At 43.7% G+C, this 12,303-nt stretch overlaps 1 protein-coding gene across 1 annotated transcript; it reads right to left on the bottom strand.

Annotated features, from left to right (window-relative positions):
- Positions 1-1,369: 1,369 nt before the first annotated feature.
- Positions 1,370-12,303, bottom strand: PRELID3A (PRELI domain containing 3A). The gene is made up of 6 exons (XM_063396890.1): positions 12,114-12,303; positions 9,649-9,817; positions 9,254-9,343; positions 8,435-8,505; positions 8,238-8,340; positions 1,370-3,049 (listed from the first exon to the last, which is right to left on the bottom strand). The coding sequence occupies exons 1-6, from the start codon at positions 12,143-12,145 to the stop codon at positions 2,936-2,938; spliced, it is 579 nt and encodes a 192-aa protein (XP_063252960.1). The 5' UTR covers positions 12,146-12,303; the 3' UTR covers positions 1,370-2,935.

The following is a 12,303-nucleotide window of genomic DNA, read 5'->3' as shown; positions in this document are numbered from 1 at the left end:
TGCAGTCAGGAGCCAGCTCTTCCCAGCTCCTTCTTTCCACAGCAGGCGTGTGTGACGCAGCTGTAGGGACGGCGAGAGCAGCCACACTTCTATCCAGTGTGGAGACCTGGTGCTGGCACCAAATTCTTAAAATCCAACCACCTCCCTACATCGCACCCCAAACCCCATTTCCCTTGAACTGCAACCTGGCAGCTGAGAAACACCAAACTGCAGCTTAAACAACTACTGCAAATAACCTCTCTCACAACTCACAAAACGCAACTTCAGTTCCCCTTTCAACTCTCAAAGTGCAGAATTCTTATCCAAGATGGCATTTGCTACCTATTAATCAACACAGTTACAAGCACTGAGCTTTCTTCTGCTTGGCCCTCAGCACTTAAAGATCCCTCCAAGTAAATCAGAGCTGACTTGACACAATTTCTGCTTTACATGTTCTTTTCCTCCTATGTATCCTTTTCCTCCTGCTCCAATCCAAAAAGCTGCGCTCTGCTGCTCCCACAAGCAGCCCAACACTTTCCCTCACATGCAGCTTTCTGGTTTTGAGACACCTCAGTCACTGCATGTGACATAAAACCAACTTCAGAAATATTTTTTAGCCATTTCCAGTAAAGAAAGAAGAAAAGATGGAGGAATTTCCCTAGGGAGCAATGGAAATAAACAATCCCAAAGGCAGGGGTTTTTGCCTCAAGGGCCAACCCAGTCTATAACAGTCTAAGAACTGGAATGGGAATTGGGATGCTTCAAACACAGTGTTATGCACAGCACAGACAGCTGGAGATCCCATCGGTCTGACCACGCCCAAGGGAGAAGGATGGAAGCCCCATATGCCAGCAACAAGGACAGAGAGCAGGGTGAAAACTGCCCAGGTAATCTTACGCGAAATTAGGAACCACTTCATCTGAGAAACACTGGAGCCTACCTGGTTCCAGTGTGACCCACTGCAAGGTCCTTTGTAGGCAAAAGGAGCAGCCACAGGAAGATCGAGAATCCCCAACGCAGGGATTTTCTACCCCTGCTGACAGTCATGGATTCATCCCATCCAGCAGGCGTGTATGGAAATGCTGCAGCACAGGTTTCCAAATGTACACACACCACCAACTTTTCCCTCTTTCTGTGCAGAGCTCTGCCATAGCTGCACTCCCTCGCCTAGCAGAACAACACCAGGAGCTAGAACATCTGCAGTGTTCCTCACCCAGGAAGTGGCATCACTCCTGAAAAAGGGACAACTGACCCACACCAAAGCCATCCATCTTATCTTCCAGACATGGGCTGCTTTAAGCTCTAAGTTCCAAAATAGGAAGGGCTTTAGGTCCACAAAAAAGAGCAATGTAAATATTTGCTATTCATTTAATTGCTTTCAACTAATATGTATTTTTTAAAGTAAGTTTATTCATTAGGTCATGTAATTCAGTTACACTCAAAGTTCACTTTCAAACTAACCAGAATATGAATCCTGAAAATTCCCTTAAGCCACAAACACTTTAAAATTATCAGATCAGAACAGTGACCAACATTTTACTCTTCTATTTTTTTAGAAGTTACTCATGCTCTTTAACAGCTTCCTGAGCACATGCTTGCCACTTGAACAAGTAAACATCCTTGCAACATTTATTTGACTTTGTGTGCACACCAAAAAATAAGTTAAAATGTCCTAACAGAGGGTTCTGTCTGAGAAACATACACTACATCTGGATCAAACATGACAATTCTGTAAACATCAGACAAGGCTGGAGTCATTACCAATATATATTTATGCATATTTAATAGGAAAGTTTCTGCAGTTATTGGAGTTATTTTTCCAGATCACGAGAAGCATTTCAAAGGATTTTAAAATAATTTTGCACCCACATGGAAAAGAGTTGAAAAGGTTTAGTTACACTGGTAGTCAGTAGTTAACAGAAACCATTTAGAAAGGAGAGTCCATTTGTGGTTCTTGTACTCTTGTTTTCTCCATTTAGGGAACTAAAAGTTTCTCTTCATGAAACCTCATTTGGATTTAAAATTTTCTGCTCATTTCTCATTTCAGCTCTTCTGGTTATTGCATCAATTTCTCCCTTAGTTAAGACATGATATGAAGAGCAAGGACCACTGGAATAGCACAGTCTCTTCATTCCAGTAGCCTACAAATAAGCTTCTTTGAGATAAATAAGTATTTTCCAGCACCTTCCAGTAATCACTACCCCTCTCCTCATAGGGAGGGAGGAACTAGGACAAATTAATAAATAAGAAAATAAATTATACCCTTCTCCCCACCAGAAAGACTATTTTAGGCTATTAACATCAACAGAAACTTTATCTTTGTTTGGATACAAACATCTAAGAGGTAAGGTATCCGTGTGTCATGTTCAGGCAGCACATTTAAACAACTTACGAAGAGTTAGTTCCACACAAGATGTAGCCTTTCAAGATGATCCTTTAGATAAATATCAAATTGTACAGTATCATGTTCTGACTCATGTAGTTCCCGTTAACTGGCCTTAAGACATTATCAGATTACAAACCAGACAAAATTCGGTGCTTTAGGACCTATCAGCCCTTCACAGAGCAACAGCTCACACGGAAAACCCTTAATCCCACACATGCTTTTTTTCCAAGCTTTTCAGTTTGAGATGGTGTAAATATAACATGCCCTCCACCTTTGTTTGAAAAGGCACGTTTAGGCCATTTTAGATGTGCTAAATGTTTTGTTTCCAGTGTTAAACATAAATCGTTCAAATGAAAGGAGCATCTGCAGGAGGTCAGTTTAATCTTCAGTAGGCAACAAGCGCTGCTGTGGAGACGACGGATGAGGTTACTTTTCTGCTGATCCAGTATTCTTACAGATGGGCAAAACCTCTGCAGGTCAGCCTCGGGAGGGAGCTCTACAGAGCAGTCTGCAGAATAAGACTTTTCTGTCAGTGGCTGGGTTTTATTTGGTGAACCCAAATATCTGGCTTTACTTTTCCGCGGACGCTGCTGCCATGGCTGGTTTGATCCCCTCGTGCGTGGACTTCAGCTCTTCTAGTTCTGTGTTCAGTTTGCTGATCACCCACTCCAGGGCATCCCGACCCTGCCAGGAAAACACCGAATTTAGGATCACAACAGACACACCACCACCGCTCACATTTCTATAGGTCTTCCTCTGTCAGACATGAAATTTGTTTTAAAATCAATGCCATGCCCTGCATAGTTTCATACCAGATTATATTCATAATTTCTTGGCATCTTCTTATGGAAACTTCACTGCAAAGGCATTTGCTTCACCCCTAAGCCAGAAGCAAATGCAATGCTGGTGTGAGCTCCCAGTAGCACACCGAGGCAGAAGGCCTAATTCAGCAGTCAAGTCTCCTTACCTAAGAGAATTGCTGGTTTTGCTGTTAGCGGCTCCCACCACCCAAAGAATATCAGCAAATTTATGGCCAAATCCAGGCACTGTTCTCAGTTTCATTAGCCAAGTTATATAGAGAGGTTTTGAGAAGATCCAGGACAAAGCAAGTCTTCCAAGTGCTCTTTGAAGTAGCAGCTAAGTGATCTGGTATCTATCAAGAGTTCAGAAGTGGACTCACCCTGAATTCTGCACTTGTACACGGCAACTTTGCAGCAGATAAATCAGGCTAATTGAGAGACCGGAGTCGCACATTTTATATCAAGGTACAGGAATGCCTCATGCTCAGAACTGATACCCAGTGCTTCAGTAAGAGCTGGAGGAGCCAGGGCAACAAGCCTGGCAAAAGCCTTTCACCTGAAGAAGACTCTGCAGCACCGGCACCTCAATGACCACAAGATGCAGCCACAATGAAGTCAAGAAAATAAAGAGAAACATTTCAACTAAACAGAAGTCAAGATTTTAGAACTCTACAAGTTCAGAACAGCAGCTTTTGTCAAAGCAAGCAGATGGGATAAGATCAGGAGAACACCTGGCCCTTTTCACTTGAAGTCAAAAAACTTCACCTCTATCACGCTACTAAGAATAAGAAATACAAACAGTGGAGAGCATTAACTGTGAGCCACATGGCTCTGGCCCTGTTTAGAATTCTGGAGATAGAGGTTTGAGCCCAAAAAGTCATAAATGTTCAGGAGAGCCATCCAAGTTCTGTTCCAAACTGTGATGTGCTAATTTTGTTGTATTCATTGAAGGTGATAAAGTGCACAGGAACCTCACAGTGTCCAGAACCAGCTGTTGTCCTTTGTAGGCTACTAAGCAAGAACAAGAATCTGCATAAGCAGCTTTGAAAACCTAAGGAAAAAAGAATGTCAGAAGAAAGTTCATACACTCCTCAAGGATTTTTTTTGCCAGGCTAGAAACATTAGTCTGGAATAATATGAAAAGCCCAGATCCAGAAAGTGTTAACCTATTAAAAGAAACACAGTTTTACTGTGAATAGGAGGAGCACAGTTATCTCAAGACTCTCACTAAGGTCAGTGAAGGCTGACTCGGTTTCTCTTTGGGTTTTCCATATTCCAGTCACTCACAGAAGAAACAGTAATTGCTACTTCTGCACTGGCAGGCAGTCCTTAAACTGAGAAAAGTCACCCAGGTATCACAATAAAGTGTTCAGCTCTTGGTCAAGGCTCAGAAAGGGAGATTCAGCTTCACCCCATATTACCTCAAGAACTAGGATGTTTAGGTTAATTAAAAGATGCCTTTAAAAGATACTAATAATCTTCAAGAAAGCATGATTGAAATTGTCCACTTTAAGTACAGGTTGCAGACCTGTAAAAAAGACCTTAGAAGGAATGATTTAACTTCTGAGCTCCTTCCATTTGAGCACCAAAGTGACTGTTCTTCAGCAGGGAGTAACTTCCACCTTCTCCACAGGATGTGCAAGTCCTGGGAACGCCAGCAAAGCACAAATAAAAGCACCCAGACATGGGCAAGCTACTGCACAGCAACAAGTTGTAACCAGCCGTGAATTAACTGAGATGAGTGCTCGGTCAGGAAAAAGTGGGGGGCAAGGAGGGGGAATCATCTTTCAGTAAGGAGGCATTTGGACATTTAAAAGTCAAGTTTAAATATCCTCTCTGAGGTGACACAGGCACACGGAACTGAGGCAGCAACAGCTTGGATGTTACATTTGTTATACTGCTTAAAGAAGACTGGTCAGAAGGTCAAATACCCTTGCCATAGAAAACACACAGTAGAAAAACACTGAGATTCTTTTCAGGCCCTGACTTGAAACAATCACATCATTGTGTTTTACTTGATATCTTTGTTGATGAGATAAATTCATTAAAAACATCCATGACATTCAACGGGAGCACCAAGATATTTCCTCTGGTTTTTGAGAGTACATAGGTCTGTCTCTATCTCCTTAGACTTGCATACACTATATGCCATATTTTGCAGCTAAGAATAAACTCATGATTTGGGCAAGGAAGACTTCAGGAACATTTTGCACAGGAAATGAAGTTAGAAATCTCAACCAGATGCAAAGCCTCCAAGTGCCACAAAAACTACCCAGTTATTAGAAAAAATCTGACAGAGGACTGTCTATAAAGTCTCATAATGTACAAGTTCTGCAGTCAGTCATTATGCAAGCACATTCATCCCCAGGCATGCACGTTATGTTATTCATTATTGCAGGTGTCAGCAGCATGACGTGGCTGGCACAACAAGCACTGCATATGAAGATCCTTGGTAGAGCTTAAGTGACTGATAAGTGCTGAGCCTTTGTAGTTGATGTTTTCCAGAAAAACAGCCATAAAAGCTTAGTGGAATGCAAAGTAAAAGCAAACACTCACGGCATACACAGATCTCAGAGTAAGCAGTGTCAAAAGCCCAACTTTCTTAACTAGGAGAAGCAGCAGAATGGATTTCTTTCTTTTTAAGAAATCTTACTGGTTGAAGCAGAAGCCAATACAGGAATGACAGGGACAAGCTACACTGACTAGTGGAAGGAAAACAATCTGCCCAGAGGTCTCACAGAGGCAAATACACTCAGTTCTCTCAACCCTGAACTCAGATTTCTTCATAGTTATATAACTGCAGGGACATGTCACTACCAAAATGAATTTAACTATAAGACCAATGAAAAGCAGCAACAGTCTGGCATCCTGACAGCTTCAAGCTTTGCACAGATTTCCTCAGAAGGGCAACACTATTCCTCAGGCAGAAGAAAAGCAAATACAATTCTGCTACACTATTGTATTCAAATACAATTACCCCTGTTAGGCAATCCGTTTTAAGGAATCAATTTTATATCTTAAGAACACAGTCCAGTTTCATTTTTATAAAGCCAGTTCTACTCACTAGCCAATTTATTAATTTCTTTAGGTGCTAGCTTTATATCCTGAAATCACAGAAACTAGGACCAGATCAAACACTCGGTGGAGGGACTCCTTCACACCCCTTGTTGTCCGCAGGCTTCAAGCCACAAGCAAGACTGTGTGGCACAAGACATGGTGCAGCTCCTTGGCTGGGACAAGCTGGATGGATCCAGCCTGGCCCGGGGCTACGCTCACCCTCTACAGCTGCAGTGCACTGAACAGCTCTGCCATTCCTGTATGCAGGTGTGTAAAACAGACATGCAGGGCAATGCATGAAATCCAGCCACAACAGTCCATGCACGTATTCGCTAGAACGCTGAAATGCTGTACCAAGAAGAAGAATGCTGCCATTACCACTAGTTAGTACAAACTGCAGGTGTGGAGAGCTGCTAGCTTAGAGCGCTTTCAGAGTTTTGAATTATCCACTCAATAGCATCCCACCCCTAGAGTGACACAAAAAGATTTACAACAAACAGCAAATTACTTTTTCATTGTTGTTATAAATAATAATGCATCACCTGCCATTGCTACCTCGGAGCAAAGTCTCAATAATTCCTATTTCTTCAGAACAACAGAACATTTTTCAGTAACTGTCATGAAGTTTTAGAGGGGTGTTCAGGGCACAGAGGCACAGCACACAAGAAGAGCTAGTAGTCACACAGTAGTTACTGGTTAGCAAAGAAGGGGTTGGTAATAGCAATTACAAATTCCTGCCAAGTTCAAAATCTGTACAGACTTGTCAGTGAAACACACAGCACAAGAAGCAAGAAGCTTGTAAACCAGTGTGCTCCTTGGAAATGGCAGAACGGAACAACCTTTGAAAGAAATTGAGCTCTCTCACAGGCAACACCTCAACAGGTACCAAGAAATATTTACAGTTTCTCTGATTTCAAAAGAGACATGCAAATGTAACTGATGCCTCAAGAGAAATTTTGCCAGCATTTTTAAGTGTGCCTAACTTGAACTGGCACACCAGCCAACTAGACAATGCTTTGCTACCTTTGGGTCAGCCCGAAATTTGGTTGTGAGCCAGGGTTTGTTCCTCTCTTTCAAGAACATACACTCCACACTGACTTTAAATGGAAACCGGATCAGAACAGAACTGTAATTTAACTGAAATACCTTCCAATTCAAACAAACAGAGAGGACCCAGCTAGGTAAAGGTACTCTTCAGTGTCTAGAAATGACCCATCACTCCTTCTCCATTCCCTGATTTTAACATGTTTTCCTCTCGCCTTAGGAGCACACAGAAGGGTGGAAAAGAAGGCTTTCTCCTCTCTGGTCTAGTTGGCTTAGGCTGGCTTGGTCAAGGAGCATCCCTCACAAGGATGAAGGGATGGCCAGAGCACAGAATCTCTGGCAGAGCAGGAGTTACCTGGGCCACATTCCCACCGTGCTGAACCCCTCCAGCAATGCAGAACAAAATCTCAAACTCCTAAGAGCACTCATCCTGCTGCTAGGCAGCAAGGCCTATGCTTCTCCAGCAATTCCATTTCTTCCCCAAAGAACAGCAGGACAAAGTGCCCAAGAGTCAGCACTCCGGTAGCTCTGCCTGTGCTGAGGAGCAGCTCCACGGCTGCAGGCCAAATAGAAAAAGCAAGCACAGGACAGAGCAGCCAGTGCAGTGTTACCCAGGCGAGCCAGGACAGTCTCAGCTCCCCAGAGAATATGCTTCTGCTTACACTGCATCACTTCCAGCCAAAGGCAAGGAGACAGCTCAATAATGGATATGAACTGGAACAACTGGCAAAAGCAGCATAGAAAATGTGCTGGTATTAACTGATAAATCCACATTGTAAAGGCTGAAAGTGAAGTTACATTCTCTACTAGCACCAACTCCTAGAAATAACTTGCTGAGGTTCTGTAAAAAACGCTGCACACAAAATCTAGAGAAATTAAATACAACATTCAACACACACCATTGACAACTACTGTTTCAAAAAATGAACGATTGGGTGGGGGGAGAGGGAGAAAACAGAATAAAGATGTACCTTTCTGGCATTAGAAGATATTGTGTTTGCCATCAAGCTTTCCAGATAACTGCTCAAGCTAATGCCTTTAACAGTAATAATTGCTTCTTGAGTTAGCACAGTCCTGTAAGGGAATAAAGAAAGGTTAACACCTAAGCTGAACTGGAGTAACGAGTTGTCTCCCAAACACAAAGATGTGCACAAATATCCCTACTTACTTTTCCGGGTTTTCTGGATGAGGTGTGTAAACCAGTCTCTCGTCAACAGACACCAAGTTTGTGAGTGTAATCTTAAGAACAAAAACAGAGCTGAAATCCTCACTTCCCACCTTTCATTTTTCTGTTATCAGCAGCACTACTCAATAGCAGAGCACTCAATTTAATGTCAAAATACTGTATACAGAATATAAAACCCAGAACACGGTCAATAAAAAGCCCTATAAAGGGTGATGCATTTTCTCCTAATCTCCTCCTCCTTGATCTAATTATATGAAAGCTCTCACTCACAGGACAGAGCACCAACAGCTTTCTCTGAATGTTGAGTCTGATTTATGGCCAGCGATTAAGAGAGGCTCTTCCAGACCCCCATAGCACTACCTGGACTAGACAGAAAATAAACACTCAGGAAGGACAAGGCCTCTTGTACAGAGACAAAGCTCTCCTACAACAACCCCATGGTAAATCTGAGAGTTACGAGTTACCAGGATACCAAAATATAGCACAATGTTTCATTTACATTCTATGAAAAAAGGCATTTCACATTAAAACTTTTGTTGGAAATGACAGAACTCATTCATCTAAAAGTCAAACTATTTTACATGCATTCAGAGACATAATCTTCCATTAAAAACAGGATCACAAATGTTTGATGATGAAGTATTTAAATTACAAGATGAAAAAAAAGAGTCATACACTGATTAAGACATTTAAATTGTTGCCTCTAATGAAAGACACAGATACATTTCTAATCTAAATGTTAAGAACAAAACATCCAACTTCTAGAACTAATTACCAGAAAGTTCTTAAGCCACCACTCACATTAGTTGAGCAAAGCTCCATCTTCTTTTCCACTGGATCTACCACAGAATGTTCCTCTATGTAAGTCAGAGTTCTACTCGTTCCTAATATCTGAAGGGGAAAAAGTGATAACTATCAAAATCCAACAAACAAACTGAACCTTAAACTACATAAATGCCAAGTTCTCGCTGACCCCAAATAAATACAAAGCAATTCCTGGACACCAGAGGATTGTGATCAGTGGTGAGACTTCACTGCCTAATTTGTGTCAGCCACAGAGCATGGCACAGACCAGCCTGGAAGGCATTTACAGACACACACAAATTTCAGCTTTCCCGTGGAAGTCAGCTCCGATTCAGAGGATGACACCAAAGGGATCACACCCTCAGTGGAGAACGCAGGCTGCAGGAATGTACCGCTTTGACAATGCTGGGCAATCCCCACTCGGTGCTGAGGAGCCGGTGGCTGTGCAGCCTCCCCTGGTTGTCCAGGCTCCTGTCGAGGACATCGACCCCCACCACACAGGGATTCATGGGGTTGGGGTACTTCCTCATGGCAGCTTTGATCACCGTGTCCCAGGGGTGTCTGTACAAGGAAGAGGTGAGAGTATCTGTAAGTATTTTGCATTGAATCCCAAGTATTCAGATGACACTAAATCAGGATATATGTTGTGCAATATGGTACAGGCTGTACAGCTTCATAGCTGCCAGAAATCCCTTTGGAATACACTTATGCTTGGAAAGGCAGTAAGAGAACACTGACACAAAAATAGAAGAAAAAAAATTCTTCTCTCCAGACTGAAGCAAGGAATTATTAACACAAGACTAAGAAAAATGAAGGCAAGGGGCAAACAGTCACTCACTGCTACAAGTGACATCCCAAGTGGTGCCCACAGAGATGGTGGAAATCTTAGCTCATTCCAGAACTCCACCAGGAAAGCAACTTGACCTAACACTTAGGCTTGCCCTACGCTGAGAAGAGAGCTAGACTGCATGACTTCCAGGAGTCCACTCCAACATAAATTTTTCTGTAATTCTCAGCATACCAAATAAACTAATGAGGAAATCACTAGCTTCTGCTCCCTCCTATAGCAAAAAAAAAAAAAAAAAAAAAAACAAAGTGAAATTAAATTCTACTTGAAAAAGGATGATCGGGAAGTTCAAAATAAACAGATTTTTAGAAACTCATCAGCTCACAGCCTGATGTCTGCACCCACACTACTGCTTCCAGCAGCTTGTGAGCATGAATTCCACTTATGGATACTCTTCTCAGAACTTTTTATGGAACAGATTTTCATAACCTCAAATTTCTGGGATTGGAGCAGTCCTGCTACTCAAGGCCAGACTGTCCAGACAGCTCTTGAGATACTTCAGATATTTCCTTATGAAACAGAGGAGGCTACAGAAACCACAGACTCGATCCAACAGAGAAATTATTCTAATTATTTCTATATTCAGAATAACTGACTGTCCTGACATGATAGCCTTAAAGCCTTTAAAGGTATGTTTAAAAATTCAACAATTGGTATCTAACTTAAGAAGGCTTAGGGGCGCCAACTTGTACTTAAGAGTTGCACTTAGGGCCCTAAATGGATTTTATATTAGTCTTAAAATAGACTGGTACAGAAAGGCACTGACACTACAGCACTACATGAACAAACAAAGTTGGAAAAATAAGTTATTTTTCTAACAAGAAAAGCTTTACTGGTGCAAGTGGGAGAAATAAGTGCCTTCAATTCCTGCAGTAGAAGGAGAGCTGGAGGATTGTTCCTTGTTCCATCTTTGGTGACTCTACGCCTCCATCAACAGAAAATACACAAACTGAAAATGACAAAATTCTGTTAAATGGCCCTAAGGGATTGAGTCAGAGATCTGATAAGGCACAACAACATTTTATTAACCATTCAAATGAACTACCTACACCCACACACATTACGCCATAAGATGGGGGTGTTCTAATACAGAACTTGATGAGAAAATGTCAAATAAAAATAGCTTTCGCATTCCCTAGGTGACAGATACTCATCTCAGACTCGGGAGTTGTGTCATGCTCGAGCAGCCTCTGCCTGATATTTCCTGCTAGAAAGCACAGTTCACTTACACCAGACCAATGCTAAAGTGAAGCACTGAGAACCTCCACCAGCACAAGGAATTCAGTTGTGTTGAGGTCATTAAAGAAATTTAGAGCAGTACGTCTGGGATATTTTGTAAATATTTTAAGAACTATCACCCCTGGTGCTCCTCGCGCTTCGCGACTTTTGAAACACCTGTAGCAGAGGAATCATCGGCGGTGGCATTCCCAGAGCTGCACCGGCACTGCCGAGCCCTCCACGCCAGCTCCCCGGGACAGCTTGGAATACAGCTCCTGATCCTTCTCTCTGCTGTCTCCTCCTTACACTTAGGTGCAACAGGATGGCCAGAACCACGTTCCATGCGGAAAAGCACCGACCGAAAGAACACTCCCTCAGAGAGCGGCAGTACCTGAGGCTAAGCTAAGGGACACAGTCACTCTGTCCACATCTCTTGGAATATATCATCGGCTACATGAGTAGTTTGGGATTTTTTTTTATTTATAGTGTTAAAGTTATTTTTCCTAAACACCCAGCCCAGCGCTACCACTCCATGCTGTTGGAATGCTATTCCCGAGCTAGAAGAAGCCCCGGCGCGGCGTCCGGCCGCGCAGGAAGCACCTCGAGGCGATGCAGGACCGGCACCGCCGAGGCCCGTTCCCAGCCTCCCTCCTCCTCCTCCTCCGGCCGCGCCCGCAGCATTCCTATTTCCGCCGTCACCCGGCGGGACCGGCGCGCCCCGCACGGCCCGGCCCGGCCCGGGAAGCGCCGGGGTGTGTCCGCGCCCCCGGCCCTGCCCGCGCGGCCCCTCACCCGAACACGTGCTCCGAGCTCCAGATCTTCATGGCTGCTCGCGCCGTGTCCCTCACAGCCCCGCGGGAAGGAGCGCGCGGAGGAGCGCGCGCGGCGGCGGCGGCGGGCGCGCGGCAGCGATGCCCGGCTGACTGACAGCCTCGCGCCGGCCCGGCGAGCGCGGGCGGGCCCGGGTCGGCGCGCGCGTCAC

This window comes from Prinia subflava, chromosome 1 (assembly GCF_021018805.1).
Source record: "Prinia subflava isolate CZ2003 ecotype Zambia chromosome 1, Cam_Psub_1.2, whole genome shotgun sequence".
Classification (NCBI taxonomy): Eukaryota; Metazoa; Chordata; class Aves; order Passeriformes; family Cisticolidae; genus Prinia; species Prinia subflava.
This window is presented reverse-complemented; position numbering and strand designations above follow the sequence as displayed.

Bases quoted from the DNA above. Each gene is read 5' to 3' on its own strand.
- PRELID3A (XM_063396890.1), bottom strand. From the start codon at position 12,145: ATGAAGATCTGGAGCTCGGAGCACGTGTTCGG. The intron at 8,506-9,253 runs GTGAGTGGTGGC...TTTGTTCTTAAG, and splicing joins TGGAGCTTTGCTCAACTAAT to ATTACACTCACAAACTTGGT. The intron at 8,341-8,434 runs GTAAGTAGGGAT...ATTCCCTTACAG, and splicing joins CATCCAGAAAACCCGGAAAA to GACTGTGCTAACTCAAGAAG.